This window comes from Arabidopsis lyrata, assembly GCF_000004255.2.
Source record: "Arabidopsis lyrata subsp. lyrata unplaced genomic scaffold ARALYscaffold_4, whole genome shotgun sequence".
In the NCBI taxonomy this organism is placed as follows: Eukaryota; Viridiplantae; Streptophyta; class Magnoliopsida; order Brassicales; family Brassicaceae; genus Arabidopsis; species Arabidopsis lyrata.
In genome coordinates, this window is record NW_003302552.1 from 18,582,376 (window position 1) to 18,600,745 (window position 18,370).

General features: G+C 32.9%; 4 protein-coding genes and 2 long non-coding RNA genes across 6 annotated transcripts in view; 3 read left to right on the plus strand and 3 right to left on the minus strand.

Moving 5' to 3' along the window:
* LOC110229307 overlaps positions 1-1,491 on the minus strand; it is a 1,722-nt gene extending 231 nt beyond the window's left edge. Inside the window, exons 1-5 of the mRNA XM_021029089.1 lie at positions 1,420-1,491; positions 1,258-1,341; positions 1,010-1,162; positions 668-832; positions 24-81 (exon numbers count right to left, since the gene is read on the minus strand). Coding sequence (XP_020884748.1) covers positions 24-81; positions 668-832; positions 1,010-1,162; positions 1,258-1,341; positions 1,420-1,491 — 532 coding nt within the window. The remainder of the gene's footprint in view (positions 1-23; positions 82-667; positions 833-1,009; positions 1,163-1,257; positions 1,342-1,419) is intronic.
* A 716-nt stretch (positions 1,492-2,207) lies between these two features.
* LOC110229499 lies at positions 2,208-3,825 on the plus strand. The gene is made up of 2 exons (XR_002332885.1): positions 2,208-3,062; positions 3,243-3,825. It is a non-coding gene; the product is annotated as an uncharacterized LOC110229499 (long non-coding RNA).
* On the minus strand, positions 3,783-6,209 carry LOC9315804. Its single transcript, XM_002881537.2, has 7 exons — positions 6,138-6,209; positions 5,976-6,059; positions 5,728-5,880; positions 5,387-5,551; positions 4,723-4,776; positions 4,418-4,567; positions 3,783-4,178 (listed from the first exon to the last, which is right to left on the minus strand). Exons 1-7 carry the CDS (start codon positions 6,207-6,209, stop codon positions 3,807-3,809), a joined length of 1,050 nt encoding a protein of 349 aa, XP_002881583.1. The 3' UTR covers positions 3,783-3,806.
* A 704-nt stretch (positions 6,210-6,913) lies between these two features.
* Positions 6,914-8,542, plus strand: LOC110228903. Its single transcript, XR_002332402.1, has 2 exons — positions 6,914-7,779; positions 7,960-8,542. It is a non-coding gene; the product is annotated as an uncharacterized LOC110228903 (long non-coding RNA).
* Positions 8,500-10,906, minus strand: LOC9315805. Its single transcript, XM_002881539.2, has 7 exons — positions 10,835-10,906; positions 10,671-10,754; positions 10,419-10,571; positions 10,074-10,238; positions 9,440-9,493; positions 9,135-9,284; positions 8,500-8,895 (listed from the first exon to the last, which is right to left on the minus strand). The coding sequence occupies exons 1-7, from the start codon at positions 10,904-10,906 to the stop codon at positions 8,524-8,526; spliced, it is 1,050 nt and encodes a 349-aa protein (XP_002881585.1). The 3' UTR covers positions 8,500-8,523.
* Positions 10,907-13,212: 2,306 nt separating this feature from the next.
* On the plus strand, positions 13,213-14,325 carry LOC9315806 (abscisic acid receptor PYL4). The gene has a single exon (XM_002879693.2). It carries the CDS (start codon positions 13,426-13,428, stop codon positions 14,044-14,046), a length of 621 nt encoding a protein of 206 aa, XP_002879739.1. The 5' UTR covers positions 13,213-13,425; the 3' UTR covers positions 14,047-14,325.
* Positions 14,326-18,370: the final 4,045 nt, after the last annotated feature.

The window sequence follows — 18,370 nt, forward strand, 5'->3', positions numbered from 1 at the left end:
GAACCATAATTGAGAAAAATTACTCACAGTCCAATATATTGTAAACCGCGTGAAAGTGTCGCCATATAATCTTGGATGTACCTGTATTAAATAAAATTCATAAAAACACTTGAGATATATTTGAATATAAGTATTAAATTAATAACATGTTTGTTTGAAAAAAACATTAATCTTTATGTGTGTATATTTTTTTTTTTGATAACAAAGGGATCTGAGCATGTGGAATGATAATATTTTTTCTTGTCAAATGCATCAGCACTTGTACGAGAATATTCAAATTTTAGTCCCTCGATATTTCAAGATGAGTTTTCTAACCACTAAACCACCATAAATTAGTTATCCTTTCGTATTAATGAATAGTTATTATATAGTTTTAAAGTAAATTTTATTGAGTATATTGTATTTTTAATAATTATATATGTTTGTAAGTTAATTTTTTTTGGCATTCAACTCAAAATTAATTCGCAGTGAGTAGATTGACCCATGTATCTTATATAGTAATATTGGTCCCTTTAAACTTTCAATATGAGATTTTAACATTATTTATTTTATGAAAGTATATATATATATATATATATTGTCTTATTAAGTTCTTTTTGTAAAATTGAAAGAATGTGGATGAACTATGAAGTACAACTTTTGCTATTTAAGTTTGGTAACAACTTACCGCCAAACCAAATTGTATGCTGTTGAGTTGATCACGAGGTCCATTCTCTAACCAGATTTGATTTTTACTATATTGGTTATTTTGTAGAGTTAAATTATGAATACTTATCATAGCTCCTGCTCCTCGATAGATGCTCCCATCTAAAACATTTTCGATTACTGCAAACTGTACATCCGTGAAAATAAGTCCGATTATTTTAAGAATGTTTTACTTGTATTACAATTATACAAGGAAGGAGAAAAATGCGAGTGCAGATAATCATTTTTTGTGATGTGAGGTGTATAAAAATTTATATAGAATGGTATTGATATTTTAATAAAGTCATGAATAAAAAAAAATTACATGTTGGCCGGGATATTCGAGTGTGTCGAGATGAACGCTCTCAATTCCATTTCTTTGTCTTAAAATTGGTACAGTTCCTTTTGGACAACTTTTATCATTTGTTTGATGATATTCATCTTTTCTTCTAAGCCTTTCTTTCGAATTAAATTTTTCCTAAAGCCATAGCACAATAATAACAAGATTAAAAAATAATATATAGAATTACAAGATTAAATTTACTCTATTACATACATTGTTTTTCACCCTACCTGAATCTTGTGGTGTTTCAACAATGGATGTTGAAAAGCCGGTTGTTTGTATATATCAACACAATCGAAATCTTTTAAAATAGGCTGCAAAACAATTCTTAAGAAATTGAAAATACCAAATTTTAAAGAATCAAAAACAAACTAAAAGTTATGAAATCTCACATCAATGCTTCCAACGGCCGCTTGAGTTAAAAGCAAATAAGAGGATAAACAGAGAACTAGATGTAAACTCATTGTTATTTTATATATATTTCCCCACTTATACATATCGGTATATATACTGATTTGAGTCAAAGCTTAATAAATTTATTGCTATTTTGACTAATAAATTTATTTCTAGTTTAATATCGGTATATATACTGATTTGAGTCAAAGCCTAATAAATTTATTTCTAGTTTGATTAATAATTTTTTTGCTAGTTATATCAAACTTACCAAAGGCTTCAAGTACAAAAAATGTAATGGTAGCTAAACAAGCCACAACACATATTTTGGACTCATCTCCACTAATGGCCCAATGAGTAACCAAACCCCAAATACTATGTGGGCTTTAACTCCAGCCCAAGCCTTCTTAATTGTGACAAAAACACACAATTCTCTTCGTTGACTTTCTTAAGAAGTCACGAGACTTTGTTTCTTCTTTGGCTCCTCTTCTTGTGAGCACTTCTCTTCTTCTTTGCTCTTCTTCTTCTTCTTCTATTAAAGCTTTTCTCTTTTGCAGGTTTAATCAAGGACTGAATTCCCAACGGTATCGTTAGTTTTTACTGAGGTTTTCTTACAATGTCTTAATCATATTGTCTTCTTGTGAAGTTCCGCTTGCTATGGACGAGGTTTGGTTGCTCATAAGTCATAACAATGGATGCGATACAATGTGAGTTTATTTCAACAGCTCAGGTTTCACTATTAACAAAAAAAAAAACATCTTTTTTTTATTCAAAATGACAACGTAAGTTTTATTAATCACATAAAGATAAAGGGAACTACAGAATTCATCTTCTACACAATGGACAACTAGAATGCCATCTAGTTATACAACTAAAATGGAACAGGTGACCGCATTCCAAACTGGCCAATGGAAGTCTAGAGTGGCTAAATTCTTCAAGACATATGGCGCATTCTTCCCCAACTTCGAAATTGAAGTTCTCGATAGCAATAGGTGAATATCTTGGAACAGTCTGTGTCTGATCAGCAGTACCAACATCTGGAATGTTGGTGGGTAAACTCTGCTCAACTAGAGAATTATAATAAGCTATAAAACTAGTGACAATGTAGTATAAGAGAAAACCTAAAACTAAGCTACAGGCTATAGCCAGAGTAACCCAACCAAACAACACCAGTGTTCTGTTCAGGTCAGTTGATTTGTTATTATGTGTCACTGAATCCATGACAAAAACGTAAAGGTAACTTAGAGAGGAAGAAGAAAGCTTTGAGATTTTTTGAAGAACCTGCCCTGTTGTTCTTTTCCACGTCGCTGCTGCGACTCAAACCTTTCTTTTTTTTTTCGTCAGCTGCGACTCAACCTTTTAGAAGATTTGAGTTCTCATCTTTTGTTTAGGTAGGTTACAGAGTAGTGCCGGCGAAACGTTGGAAAGGTGTGCAATTGCAGATATCTAAAGAACCCGGCGAATTCAACTCTACGTGGACAAGGGAAAGATGGTTTTTTTTCTTAAAGTCTCATTATATTGAGAGAAAGAACAAAACAAAAGAAAAGGAGACTCTCTTAGTGAAATGGTTCGCTGGTAAGACGTCCGACTAAAAGAAAGGACTAAACGTTTCCCGTTCGGCGACCTCTTTCACCATCGCAAAGTGAGCTTACCAATCACGCATTTCTCTTTTTCGCCTTCCAATTTAATTTCTTGTTATTCCTCAAATCATTCAGATCTGACTTCGTTGTCAGCGATTTTGCTAGTTTGGATGAGATAAAGTTTGGATTTTTTTTGGTTTTGTTTTTAATCCAAAAACTGATACGTTTGGAAGCTGGATCAGGTAGGTATGGAAGACGACGCTTTAGCTTCCGCCGATGAAAATCATATCGGAGATGGTGACGTTCCTCCAATTACCGGAGGTCCAGATGTCGATGAGTCGCAATCATCTCATCAGATCAATGTCGTCGCAACTGTGAGTTCGTTATATCTCTAAGATTGATTGGAACATTGCTACATTAGATTGATTCTCTTGGTTGATGATAGGAAATTGAGGTAAATTTGATTCATTCCGTAGTTTATAATGTCGATGAGGAAAGGCAGAGTCTTTCGAATCAAAATAACACTGAGCTCCTGATTTTGATGATGATAAAATATCAATTTTATGGATTGATGAGACGTGACTTCTCCAAGAGCAATTGAGGATCGAATGCTGAATCCGTTTGAGCCTCCATCGACAAGTTTCTGAATTGGGTTTCACCAGTCGAGCATTGAGGATGGGAAGAGAGAAGAAGAAGGAAGATGAGCAATTGCGCATATCTTAAAATACACAACATGGATATAGTTTAGTCAATTTTTATTTCTCTTGCAAATTTGATATAGTTTTGGTTGATACATATTTGATTCATTAAGTACCACAATTTCCACCTGGTCCTCCAAAGGAGAAGGATACCCCATTCGACTTGCTATAACCCCAATACGTTAGTCTATAACATTGGTAAGAATCTGCATAAAGTCTTGTTTTCTTATCTTCAATATCGATGCTTTGATAGTTCGAATTCTTAACTTTGACAAATGAAAAATGTGCACTTTTATGATAGTCGATAACTGGAAAATGGCCATTTCCCATTGGAGGACTAATTCCCTCCGGAGATGGAAATGTATTTCCTCCAAAACGTACCAAAGAAACTCCTTTATTTAAGTGAGTAAATAACTCTTTAGGCCAGTAACCAATAACTTCGTCATATAATTTTAGTACCCAATTTCCACTGAAACCATCCTAAATAATATTAAAACAGAAAATAAAAGAAAAACGTTAAACAAAAATCTATAAAATTTGTAAGTATATATGTGATTTGAAGAAGAAACACTGAAGGAATCTTTAAAACTCCAATAAATTCTAATGAGAATGGATTCAAGTAATTCAAAACCTAAATTAAAATTTTAAAATTATGATCTATAGTATAAGAAATAGAAATTCTAGTATTCTCATTAAATATAAAGTAGATAAAGTATTACCTGAAAAACTTGCGGTTTAGTAAAAACTGTTTCTTTACCACCATAAACAGAAGAATCATTAAACGTTGTTCCTATCAAGGGAACTCGAGAAACAGTAATGAAGCCAGGACATTTTGTATTATAGCATCCAGTTCTTTTATAGCCATCTGCCTAATGAATTAAAAAGGTAAAATATATTATGCAAGAAGAAAGGAAAAAATGGTCTGATTTTAATTTTATTGTCACGGTTCTTAACAATAAAATGAAAATGAACTGTTGTATTTATTGCCATGTATACAGAACCATAATTGAGAAAATTTACTCACAGTCCAATATATTGTAAACCGCGTGAAAGTGTCGCCATATAATCTTGGATGTACCTGTATTAAATAAAATTCATAAAAACACTTGAGATATATTTGAATATAAGTATTAAATTAATAACATGTTTGTTTGAAAAAAACATTAATCTTTATGTGCGTATTTTTTTTTTTTTGATAACAGAGGGATCTGAGCATGTGGAATGATAATATTTTTTCTTGTCAAATGCATCAGCATTTGTACGAGAATATTCAAATTTTAGTCCCTCGATATTTCAAGATGAGTTTTCTAACCACTAAACCACCATAAATTAGTTATCCTTTCGTATTAATGAATAATTATTATATAGTTTTAAAGTAAATTTGATTGAGTATATTGTATTTTTAATAATTATATATGTTTGTAAGTTAATTTTTTTTGGCATTCTACACAAAATTAATTCGCAGTGAGTAGATTGACCCATGTATCTTATATAGTAATGTTGGTCTCTTTAAACTTTCAATATGAGATTTTAACATTATTTATTATATGAAAGTATATATATATATATAGATATATATATATATATATATATATATAGTGTCTTTTTTAGTTCTTTGTGTAAAATTGCAAGAATGTCGATGAACTATGAAGTACACATTTTGCTATATAAGTTTGGTAACAACTTACCGCCAAACCAAATTGTATGCTGTTGAGTTGATCACGAGGTCCATTCTCTAACCAGATTTGATTTTTACTATATTGGTTATTTTGTAGAGTTAAATTATGAATACTTATCATAGCTCCTGCTCCTCGATAGATGCTCCCATCTAAAACATTTTCGATTACTGCAAACTGTACATCCGTGAAAATAAGTCCGATTATTTTAAGAATGTTTTACTTGTATTACAATTATACAAGGAAGGAGAAAAATGCGAGTGCAGATAATCATTTTTGTGATGTGAGGTGTATAAAAATTTATATAGAATGGTATTGATATTTTAATAAAGTCATGAATAAAAAAAAATTACATGTTGGCCGGGATATTCGAGTGTGTCGAGATGAACGCTCTCAATTCCATTTGTTTGTCTTAAAATTGGTACAGTTCCTTTTGGACAACTTTTATCATTTGTTTGATGATATTCATCTTTTCTTCTAAGCCTTTCTTTCGAATTAAATTTTTCCTAAAACCATAGCACAATAATAACAAGATTAAAAAATAATATATAGAATTACAAGATTAAATTTACTCTATTACATACATTGTTTTTCACCCTACCTGAATCTTGTGGTGTTTCAACAATGGATGTTGAAAAGCCGGTTGTTTGTATATATCAACACAATCGAAATCTTTTAAAATAGGCTGCAAAACAATTCTTAAGAAATTGAAAATACCAAATTTTAAAGAATCAAAAACAAACTAAAAGTTATGAAATCTCACATCAATGCTTCCAACGGCCACTTGCGTTAAAAGCAAATAAGAGGATAAACAGAGAACTAGATGTAAACTCATTGTTATTTTATATATATTTCCCCACTTATACATATCGGTATATATACTGATTTGAGTCAAAGCTTAATAAATTTATTGCTATTTTGACTAATAAATTTATTTCTAGTTTAATATCGGTATATATACTGATTTGAGTCAAAGCCTAATAAATTTATTTCTAGTTTGATTAATAATTTTTTTGCTAGTTATATCAAACTTACCAAAGGCTTCAAGTACAAAAAATGTAATGGTAGCTAAACAAGCCACAACACATATTTTGGACTCATCTCCACTAATGGCCCAATGAGTAACCAAACCCCAAATACTATGTGGGCTTTAACTCCAGCCCAAGCCTTCTTAATTGTGACAAAAACACACAATTCTCTTCGTTGACTTTCTTAAGAAGTCACGAGACTTTGTTTCTTCTTTGGCTCCTCTTCTTGTGAGCACTTCTCTTCTTCTTTGCTCTTCTTCTTCTTCTTCTATTAAAGCTTTTCTCTTTTGCAGGTTTAATCAAGGACTGAATTCCCAACGGTATCGTTAGTTTTTACTGAGGTTTTCTTACAATGTCTTAATCATATTGTCTTCTTGTGAAGTTCCGCTTGCTATGGACGAGGTTTGGTTGCTCATAAGTCATAACAATGGATGCGATACAATGTGAGTTTATTTCAACAGCTCAGGTTTCACTATTAACAAAAAAAAAACATCTTTTTTTTATTCAAAATGACAACGTAAGTTTTATTAATCACATAAAGATAAAGGGAACTACAGAATTCATCTTCTACACAATGGACAACTAGAATGCCATCTAGTTATACAACTAAAATGGAACAGGTGACCGCATTCCAAACTGGCCAATGGAAGTCTAGAGTGGCTAAATTCTTCAAGACATATGGCGCATTCTTCCCCAACTTCGAAATTGAAGTTCTCGATAGCAATAGGTGAATATCTTGGAACAGTCTGTGTCTGATCAGCAGTACCAACATCTGGAATGTTGGTGGGTAAACTCTGCTCAACTAGAGAATTATAATAAGCTATAAAACTAGTGACAATGTAGTATAAGAGAAAACCTAAAACTAAGCTACAGGCTATAGCCAGAGTAACCCAACCAAACAACACCAGTGTTCTGTTCAGGTCAGTTGATTTGTTATTATGTGTCACTGAATCCATGACAAAAACGTAAAGGTAACTTAGAGAGGAAGAAGAAAGCTTTGAGATTTTTTGAAGAACCTGCCCTGTTGTTCTTTTCCACGTCGCTGCTGCGACTCAAACCTTTCTTTTTTTTTTCGTCAGCTGCGACTCAACCTTTTAGAAGATTTGAGTTCTCATCTTTTGTTTAGGTAGGTTACAGAGTAGTGCCGGCGAAACGTTGGAAAGGTGTGCAATTGCAGATATCTAAAGAACCCGGCGAATTCAACTCTACGTGGACAAGGGAAAGATGGTTTTTTTTCTTAAAGTCTCATTATATTGAGAGAAAGAACAAAACAAAAGAAAAGGAGACTCTCTTAGTGAAATGGTTCGCTGGTAAGACGTCCGACTAAAAGAAAGGACTAAACGTTTCCCGTTCGGCGACCTCTTTCACCATCGCAAAGTGAGCTTACCAATCACGCATTTCTCTTTTTCGCCTTCCAATTTAATTTCTTGTTATTCCTCAAATCATTCAGATCTGACTTCGTTGTCAGCGATTTTGCTAGTTTGGATGAGATAAAGTTTGGATTTTTTTTGGTTTTGTTTTTAATCCAAAAACTGATACGTTTGGAAGCTGGATCAGGTAGGTATGGAAGACGACGCTTTAGCTTCCGCCGATGAAAATCATATCGGAGATGGTGACGTTCCTCCAATTACCGGAGGTCCAGATGTCGATGAGTCGCAATCATCTCATCAGATCAATGTCGTCGCAACTGTGAGTTCGTTATATCTCTAAGATTGATTGGAACATTGCTACATTAGATTGATTCTCTTGGTTGATGATAGGAAATTGAGGTAAATTTGATTCATTCCGTAGTTTATAATGTCGATGAGGAAAGGCAGAGTCTTTCGAATCAAAATAACACTGAGCTCCTGATTTTGATGATGATAAAATATCAATTTTATGGATTGATGAGACGTGACTTCTCCAAGAGCAATTGAGGATCGAATGCTGAATCCGTTTGAGCCTCCATCGACAAGTTTCTGAATTGGGTTTCACCAGTCGAGCATTGAGGATGGGAAGAGAGAAGAAGAAGGAAGATGAGCAATTGCGCATATCTTAAAATACACAACATGGATATAGTTTAGTCAATTTTTATTTCTCTTGCAAATTTGATATAGTTTTGGTTGATACATATTTGATTCATTAAGTACCACAATTTCCACCTGGTCCTCCAAAGGAGAAGGATACCCCATTCGACTTGCTATAACCCCAATACGTTAGTCTATAACATTGGTAAGAATCTGCATAAAGTCTTGTTTTCTTATCTTCAATATCGATGCTTTGATAGTTCGAATTCTTAACTTTGACAAATGAAAAATGTGCACTTTTATGATAGTCGATAACTGGAAAATGGCCATTTCCCATTGGAGGACTAATTCCCTCCGGAGATGGAAATGTATTTCCTCCAAAACGTACCAAAGAAACTCCTTTATTTAAGTGAGTAAATAACTCTTTAGGCCAGTAACCAATAACTTCGTCATATAATTTTAGTACCCAATTTCCACTGAAACCATCCTAAATAATATTAAAACAGAAAATAAAAGAAAAACGTTAAACAAAAATCTATAAAATTTGTAAGTATATATGTGATTTGAAGAAGAAACACTGAAGGAATCTTTAAAACTCCAATAAATTCTAATGAGAATGGATTCAAGTAATTCAAAACCTAAATTAAAATTTTAAAATTATGATCTATAGTATAAGAAATAGAAATTCTAGTATTCTCATTAAATATAAAGTAGATAAAGTATTACCTGAAAAACTTGCGGTTTAGTAAAAACTGTTTCTTTACCACCATAAACAGAAGAATCATTAAACGTTGTTCCTATCAAGGGAACTCGAGAAACAGTAATGAAGCCAGGACATTTTGTATTATAGCATCCAGTTCTTTTATAGCCATCTGCCTAATGAATTAAAAAGGTAAAATATATTATGCAAGAAGAAAGGAAAAAATGGTCTGATTTTAATTTTATTGTCACGGTTCTTAACAATAAAATGAAAATGAACTGTTGTATTTATTGCCATGTATACAGAACCATAATTGAGAAAATTTACTCACAGTCCAATATATTGTAAACCGCGTGAAAGTGTCGCCATATAATCTTGGATGTACCTGTATTAAATAAAATTCATAAAAACACTTGAGATTTATTTGAATATAAGTATTAAATTAATAACATGTTTGTTTGAAAAAAGCATTAATCTTTATGTGCGTATTTTTTTTTTTTTGATAACAGAGGAATCTCAGCATGTGGAATGATAATATTTTTTCTTGTCAAATGCATCAGCACTTGTACGAGAATATTCAAATTTTAGTCCCTCGATATTTCAAGATGAGTTTTCTAACCACTAAACCACCATAAATTAGTTATCCTTTCGTATTAATGAATAGTTATTATATAGTTTTAAAGTAAATTTTATTGAGTATATTGTATTTTTAATAATTATATATGTTTGTAAGTTAATTTTTTTTGGCATTCTACACAAAATTAATTCGCAGTGAGTAGATTGACCCATGTATCTTATATAGTAATGTTGGTCCCTTTAAACTTTCAATATGAGATTTTAACATTATTTATTTTATGAAAGTATATATATATATATTGTCTTATTAAGTTCTTTGTGTAAAATTGAAAGAATGTGGATGAACTATGAAGTACAAATTTTGCTATTTAAGTTTGGTAACAACTTACCGCCAAACCAAATTGTATGCTGTTGAGTTGATCACGAGGTCCATTCTCTAACCAGATTTGATTATTACTATATTGGTTATTTTGTAGAGTTAAATTATGAATACTTATCTTAGCTCCCGCTCCTCGATAGATGCTCCCATCTAAAACATTTTCGATCACTGCAAACTGAACATCATGTGAAAATAATTCAGATTATTTTAAGAATGTTTTACTTGTATTACAATTATACAAGGAAGGAGAAAAATGCGAGGGCAGATATATTCATTTTTTGTGATGTGAGGTGTATAAAAATTTATATGGAATGGTATTGATATTTTAGTAAAGTCATGAATAAAAAAAAATTACATGTTGGCCGGGATATTCGAGTGTGTCGAGATGAACGCTCTCAATTCCATTTCTTTGTCTTAAAATTGGTACAGTTCCTTTTGGACAACTTTTATCATTTGTTTGATGATATTCATCTTTTCTTCTAAGCCTTTCTTTCGAATTGAATTTTTTCTAAAACCATAGCACAAGAATAACAAGATTAAAAAAATATATATGTATAGACCTTCAAGATTAAATTTGCTCTATTACATACATTGTTTTTCACCATACCTGGATCTTGTGGTGTTTCAACAATGGATGTTGAAAAGCCGGTTGTTTGTATATATCAACACAATCGAAATCTTTTAAAATAGGCTGCAAAACAATTCTTAAGAAATTGAAAATACCAAAGTTTAAAGAATCAAAAAAACAAACTAAAAGTTATGAAATCTCACATCAATGCTTCCAACAGCCACTTGCGTTAAAAGCAAATAAGAGGATAAACAGAGAACTAGATGTGAACTCATTGTTATTTTATTTATATTTCCCCACTTATAAATATCTGTATATATACTTATTTGAGTCAAAGCTTAATAAATTTATTGCTATTTTGACTAATAAATTTATTTCTAGTTTAATATCGGTATATATACTGATTTGAGTCAAAGCCTAATAAATTTTATTCTAGTTTGATTAATAATTTTTTTGCTAGTTAAATCAAACTTACCAAAGGCTTCAAATACAAAAAATGTATTGCTAGCTAAACAAACCACAACACATATTTGGACTCATCTCCACTACTGGCCCAATGAGTAACCAAAACCCAAATACTATATGGGCTTTAACTTCAGCCCAAACCTTCTTAATTGTGACAAAAACACACAATTCTCTTCGTTGACTTTCTTAAGAAGTCACGAGACTTTGTTTCTTCTTTGGCTCCTCTTCTTGTGAGCACTTCTCTTCTTCTTTGCTCTTCTTCTTCTTCTTCTATTAAAGCTTTTCTCTTTTGCAGGTTTAATCAAGGACTGAATTCCCAACGGTATCGTTAGTTTTTACTGAGGTTTTCTTACAATGTCTTAATCATATTGTCTTCTTGTGAAGTTCCGCTTGCTATGGACGAGGTTTGGTTAAACTCACAGTCCGGTATATATACTGATTTGAGTCGAAGTCTAATAATGGCCCAATGAGTAACCAAAACCCAAATACTATGTGGGCTTTAACTCCAGCCCAAGCCTTCTTAATTGTGACAAAAACACACAATTCTCTTCGTTAACTTTCTTCTTCTTCTTCTTCTTCAGTCACGAGACTTTGTTTCTTCTTTGGCTCCTCTTCTAGTGAGCACTTCTCTTCTTCTTTGCTCTTGTTCTTCTTCTCATTAAAGCTTTTTCTCTTTTGCAGGTTTAATCAAGGACTGAATTCCCAACGGTATCGTTAGTTTTTACCGAGGTTTTCTTACAATGTCTTAATCATATTATCTTCTTGTGAAGTTCCGCGTCCTATGGACGAGGTTTGGTTGCTCATAAGTCATAACAATGGATCCGATACAATGTGAGTTTATTTCAATAGCTCAGGTTTCATTATTTACAAAAAAAAACATCTTTATTTAATTCAAAATGACAACGTAAGTTTTATTAATCACATAAACATAAAGGGAACTGCAGACTTCATCCTCTACACAATGGACAACTAGAATGCCATCTAGTTATACAACTAAAATGGAACAGGTGACCGCATTCCAAATTGGCCAGTGGAAGTCTAGACTGGCTAAATTCTTCAAGACATATGGCGCATTAATCCCCAACTTCGAAATTGAAGTTCTCGATAGCAATAGGTGAATATCTTGGAACTGTATGTTCAACCTGAGGGACGGTAACAACCCGGACTTAAGAAGGAGGGTTCTCACCGGGGAGATTTCACCGGAGAAACTCATCACATTGTCTGCTGAAGAAATGGCAAGCGACAAGAGGAAACAAGAGAACAATCAAATCAAAGAGAAAGCCCTGTTTGATTGCGAGCGTGGTCTTGCAGCAAAAGCATCTACCGACCAGTTCAAGTGCGGGCGGTGTGGTCAACGCAAATGCACCTACTATCAGATGCAAACAAGAAGTGCTGATGAGCCAATGACGACCTATGTTACATGTGTTAACTGTGACAACCACTGGAAGTTCTGTTAAGGAGATCTCTGTGTGTCTTTGTATTTCATGAGACCATGTTAAGACATAGAGGCTCTGATTGATTAATCAGGAGCTTCATGTCCATTTGCCATCATTCCGTGAATGTTCCGGCTCCGATGTTTGTTTTAAGGATATCATTCAATGTCTTAGAGATTAGTAAGTAGGGGTATTTACTAATTTAGGTGTTTGTAGCTCTTATTTCTTTTGCTTCTCTTCTTTCAAACTGTCAACTCAACTTTCTTGCAGATTTTACCAAGTTTTGAAGTTTATTTAGTTGAAGAACTTATAAGTTGAAAGAATTCTTATTTTTGTATGTTTTTTTTTTTTTTAATGTTTTGATGAACTTGTTCTTCCATTCCAATCGTTCCAAAAATCCAAACTTTTAAAGCGTATTCAATCAAACGAATCTCGTCCTAGACATATCTTGGTCATCCCAAGAAGAAGAGAAAAAATTATGGTCAAGCAACTAAAAGTCTAAACCCATTTTAAAATTCTAGTGTTGATATATGAGATGAGAATTATACTATATTGATCACTTGCCCAATTAAAAAATATCGTATAGAACAGTCAAGTCAACAACTATAGCTAGGGGCAAAAACGTAATTTAACAATAAGCAACTTGCTCGGTTTTTTCGTTATCACCACTCACATGAACTCTGCATTAAAAACTCTATCTCTCTCAAATCGAAAGGCACAGCCCAACTTTTCGCAAGTCGCTGTAAAGTTTGATTTGCTTCTTTTTATATACACATACTTCTCCTCCATACACTACCTTCCTCTTCAATCCTCAAGTTTTTTTTTATAAACCCTAAAACCATCTCTAAGAAGAGATCAAGATTTGTAATCAAGAAGACACCATTACTCAGATCAACATGCTCGCCGTTCACCGTCCTTCTTCCGCCGTATCTGACGGAGATTCCGTCCAGATTCCGATGATGATCGCGTCGTTTCAAAAACGTTTTCCTTCTCTCTCACGCGACTCCACGGCCGCTCGTTTTCACACACACGAGGTTGGTCCTAACCAGTGTTGCTCCGCCGTTATTCAGGAGATATCCGCTCCAATATCCACCGTTTGGTCCGTCGTCCGCCGCTTTGATAACCCACAAGCTTACAAACACTTTCTCAAAAGCTGCAGCGTCATCGGCGGAGACGGCGATAACGTTGGTAGCCTCCGTCAAGTCCACGTCGTCTCTGGCCTCCCTGCCGCTAGCTCCACCGAGAGACTTGATATCCTCGACGATGAACGCCACGTCATCAGTTTCAGCGTTGTTGGTGGTGACCACCGGCTTTCTAACTACCGATCCGTCACGACCCTCCACCCTTCTCCGATCTCCGGGACCGTCGTTGTGGAGTCTTACGTCGTTGATGTTCCTCCCGGGAACACAAAGGAAGAGACTTGTGACTTTGTTGACGTTATCGTACGATGCAATCTTCAATCTCTTGCGAAAATAGCCGAGAATACTGCGGCGGAGAGCAAGAAGATGTCTCTGTGATGAGTCTTTGTCGTCGTCGAGTAGTTTCGTTAGATCCGACGTTTTCTAGATTTTTAGCCGTCGTGTGATCTATGTTTTTCCGGCTTATGTGTGAAAAAAGTTACATTAGTGAATTAATCTCTTATGCATATCATAATCCTTCTTTTAATTTTTGTATTTTATATCAAGAACCTATTCGGATTAGCCCTATTCCGGCTTTCACCACCCAAAGATAATAATATTCAACTAGAAGAATGTGGTTATGTTGTCCGTTAATTAAAAGTATGATTTTCAAGTTTATTTAATCTTGTTTTTCTATAGTTTCAGCATAAAAAGCGTAAATGAAATGGTCAGTACGTAATATATATACTAAAGATTACAGTATGCGTAATGTTCGACTGATCAGATGTATAATAACTGGTTACATTGAGTTGTTGACCATCTTCATTTATAGATATAATGTGTGTAAATAAATTATGTATAACAGCTTTTGAGAAAATTCGATGATTTTTTTTAAAGGCAACTTTAAATTTGGGCATAATATAATGTGTTCCCTTCCTCTAGGATTTAAATAGTTTCTCCAACTTTTTACTTTCTTATTATTTCATAATGATTAAAATAACCGATTAAGCTTTAAGTTTATATTTAAAGATCAAACAATTGATAGAGACTTTAACAAAAAAAAAAACAATTGATAGAGAAATCAAGATTTGGAGTTTTTACTTGACATATACTATTTCATAGAAAATAAATAGAAAGAGTAGTTGGAAAGGCTTAAAGGTAATGCCTAAAATGGACAAAACATACATGTATTCAAAAATATGAACATGGCCGTCAAAATATAAAATATAAAAAAAATGAACATGTTGATGGAATTAAAGAAATAAGAAATTGCAAGTGGACGATGCTTTGAATGATAACCCAACAAGCCAAGCTGTTCTTTATTTTTATTTTTCCGCTTAATGAAAAAGGAAATGCAAGTTGCAAATTGTTTATCTTTTACTTCTTTCTTTATGATTCTTCCAAAGCCAAAAGATATAAAATTTCTTATAATAATAAAGAAATATGGAATAGAGAGAAGCGCAAGTTGCATGTCCTTTTTACATCACGAGAGTCACGATATGTTTCGTTTACAAGTGATCTCCTAGAATATAAATACATAAATGTGATTTTTTCTATATATTTGAGAGGTTTCTACATTTCTATCCACAAAAAGATACGTGATTGATCGACAAAACATGAATCAAATGAAATGAAAGTTTTTCTTTTCCTTAGATCTAAAAACTTCTACTTTTATGTTTGCAATATCATTATCGAAGTTCACCACAATGGTTACGTAACCATCATGAACTACAAAAATTTCAGTCGATATTAGAATAGCATAAAAACACACAAAAATGTTATTACTTTCAATTACTAATTTTTGTGGTCGTCAAATATCGACAAATATAGCATAGCTTACTAATCATAAGATACATAATGTGGCCACGAAAGGTGTAAAAATAAAAAAAGGATGGGAAAGAGTTGGCGGTGCAAGTGGGAGTGGGGTAGCTGCAATTTTTTGCAAGTTGGGCAAAACATATTAATTGTGATTTGCAAATTGATGAGTTTTCTTATTCTTCAAAAAATAAAAATAAATATATATGTGCTTTTGCGATCCATCACGCCACTGTTTCCTATAATTTGATTGGACCTCTGCCCAAATTTCCGCTCGTTGGAGAATGGAGAGAACGAAAATAAAAATCGAATATAAATGTATGAATATAATTCACAAGTTGCAACAGATTAGTGCTTTATCGCTTCTTCTTATATGAAGAAAGGGTTCATGTGATGCTTCTAAGTTCTAACCCGAACCACCTATATCGGCGTACGGCCTTAATTCTGTTTTGGGTCGGGTTAAGGTAATTTATCATTTGTACTTAATTCATAATTCATTTTATTTTCTGTTGTCAATATCATCTAGAAGGTCGAAGACCAGAAGTATTGAAGAATTGTTTAAGAATTTTTCCAATAACTAATTTCCGGAAAAATCTTTCAAATTTGTGAAAAAAAAAATCTTTCAAATTGTGGAAATCATTTAGATAAAATTACTTTCTTTTTTAAGTCATGGCTTTTTTTGTATCATGGAGTTGATTCGTCCATGTTATAGGACATTTTAGAAAAACTGACTGCAGCATGTTTTGGATGTGAAAAATCTGCATTGGTGCACTTTGTTGATTTTTTTTTTTGGTATGAAAAATTTGTTGTAACATTTATAACAACCAACCATCGAATACACGTGTGCGAATAATCATTTACATTAAACCAGAAAAAGCATACTCTCCCGACTAAAGATCTGTATTGGTGAATGGTGGTGATATTTGATGATTTGTTATAACGGGTAAAGCATGCGATCCACAAAAGCGTATACAGACGCACACATTCACACAAAATGTAACTGATTGTACAAAGTTCACAATCGTACCAAAAAATTTGAAATTAGTTTTGTGACCCAAAAAAAAAGGTTTTAAACACCGGCCAAGGTTATTTTGCTTTTTAATAGTGAATGCATCATATATTATAATCGAACCAGCGATAATGGGCCTATAGCATTCGCCTCTGTGCCCAACTGGACCCGATCATTTATATGATCGCAATCCCAGCCTACGTGTAATAACTAATAGTAAGAATTACACGCATGCACGACGCATTTTCTTTTCTTCCTTTACGCCACACACGACACATTAATAACGTGATCCGTTAATGTTTTGTAGCATATCGAACCGGTATGGAAGTTAATTCTCACCAAGTCCACTAATGTTTTAGCTTTTTTTTGGCATGGGATCATGTATTTAAGATTTACTGATGTAATTCCTAAACTTTTTATTTCTTGAAATGATATTTACATTCTTATCAAAAAAAAAAAAAGTCCACTAAGGTTACTTTCAGTTGCTTCAACTTCTCTGGTCTCGTCGTCTCGTGTATTAATTAAAAAAAATTGCATATGTAAATTAATGGGTGATAATCGTAGAGATTACAGAATCGTTTTAAAGAAAAAATCAGCCAAAAAGACAATTGAACGGTGACAAGTGACTGAATTCCGTAAGAGACATTTTCTCCGATATATGCATCTAATTTTGATCAAACATGAACCAAATTCATCAATAAAATGGACTAAAATATGTGTTTTGGACGAAAGCTTTAGTAAAAATATCTTATACCATTCGTTAACAAAAAAACTTAAGTTCTTACCAATTCATATAGTAGTAAGTAGTAACACAATTTCTCACCAAAAAAAAATCATATAGTAACACAATTACCAAATCATACTCATTGTCATCTAATAATATAGATGGTGATGGTAATACTTTTGATTACCAGTATATATTAGGATTGATCCAACAAACTTCTTGATGAAACTGAACATTTTCTGAATTCTGAACAACGTTCTTAATAAGATAGACAGAAGATATACCACAAGAAATATGAGAAAATGATGAATTCCTACAATTAAAAAACTAAAACATAAACTATCAAATAAAGAAATTATAATAGATCAATGCATGTATCATGTCATAAGAATGAATTCAATGGTTTATTATTTAATTAATTGATAAAATATCAAAAGCATTACAATAATAATTTTATAGAATAATATTATGCGAAACATAACGTTTAAGTAGTTTTTTCTATCCCCGGATTCCTCTATCCCCCTACTAAAACAAAAATTTATAGAAAGACATAAACGTAGAAGAAAAAAGAAAACAAGAAAGAAAATAGATTTTCAAAAAAATACGAAGCAACGCAAATCGAATTTTGAGGTATCTTGAAGACAACGAATAGTATGAATGTGGAAACGCCAACAACTTAACCTTACGTTTACATATTCGATATTCTATTATTTGACCATCTCTAACCATATTTGTTGGATTATGAAAATCCAAACTGTCGCACGGAAATACCATAGTTACCCTTTTGGCTAACACCATTCTCAGATTTTCTATTATGCTTTTATGAAGAATGCCAAGGGGTATTCTCGGTAACACCAATTTAATCGATAGTCGCCTTCACTTGCAAACCAAGGGAGATGCGGAACTACCAACTTAGTTTTGTCTGACCCACTAGGCCACTACTTCTATTCCAGAAATTAAAAGTTATTATCCAAAACTATTTATGAAATTCGTTAACGAAATATATACAATTCTTTCTGATGACGTAACTGAAAACGACAATCGATTAATCACAAAACGCTGGTAGAACTTAGGAGCCAATAGAACACTTGAGTCGTGTCGTGACATGAAACACATGGCTACAAAGTTCTCCCAAAGTTTTTTTTGTAAAACCCGATCATTTGCTAAGCAAGTCC

What these genes read in the sequence shown, in the direction of transcription:
- LOC9315804 (XM_002881537.2), bottom strand. Translation starts at nt 6,209, where the DNA reads ATGAGTTTACATCTAGTTCTCTGTTTATCCTCTTATTTGCTTTTAACG. An exon ending in TCGAATATCCCGGCCAACAT is followed by an intron (nt 5,552 to 5,727) that starts GTAATTTTTTTT and finishes ACGGATGTACAG; the next exon opens with TTTGCAGTAATCGAAAATGT. An exon ending in GCATACAATTTGGTTTGGCG is followed by an intron (nt 4,777 to 5,386) that starts GTAAGTTGTTAC and finishes TATTTAATACAG; the next exon opens with GTACATCCAAGATTATATGG.
- LOC9315806 (XM_002879693.2), top strand. Translation starts at nt 13,426, where the DNA reads ATGCTCGCCGTTCACCGTCCTTCTTCCGCCGTATCTGACGGAGATTCC.
- LOC9315805 (XM_002881539.2), bottom strand. Translation starts at nt 10,906, where the DNA reads ATGAGTTCACATCTAGTTCTCTGTTTATCCTCTTATTTGCTTTTAACG. An exon ending in TGGCTGTTGGAAGCATTGAT is followed by an intron (nt 10,755 to 10,834) that starts GTGAGATTTCAT and finishes ATTGTTTTGCAG; the next exon opens with CCTATTTTAAAAGATTTCGA. An exon ending in TCGAATATCCCGGCCAACAT is followed by an intron (nt 10,239 to 10,418) that starts GTAATTTTTTTT and finishes CATGATGTTCAG; the next exon opens with TTTGCAGTGATCGAAAATGT.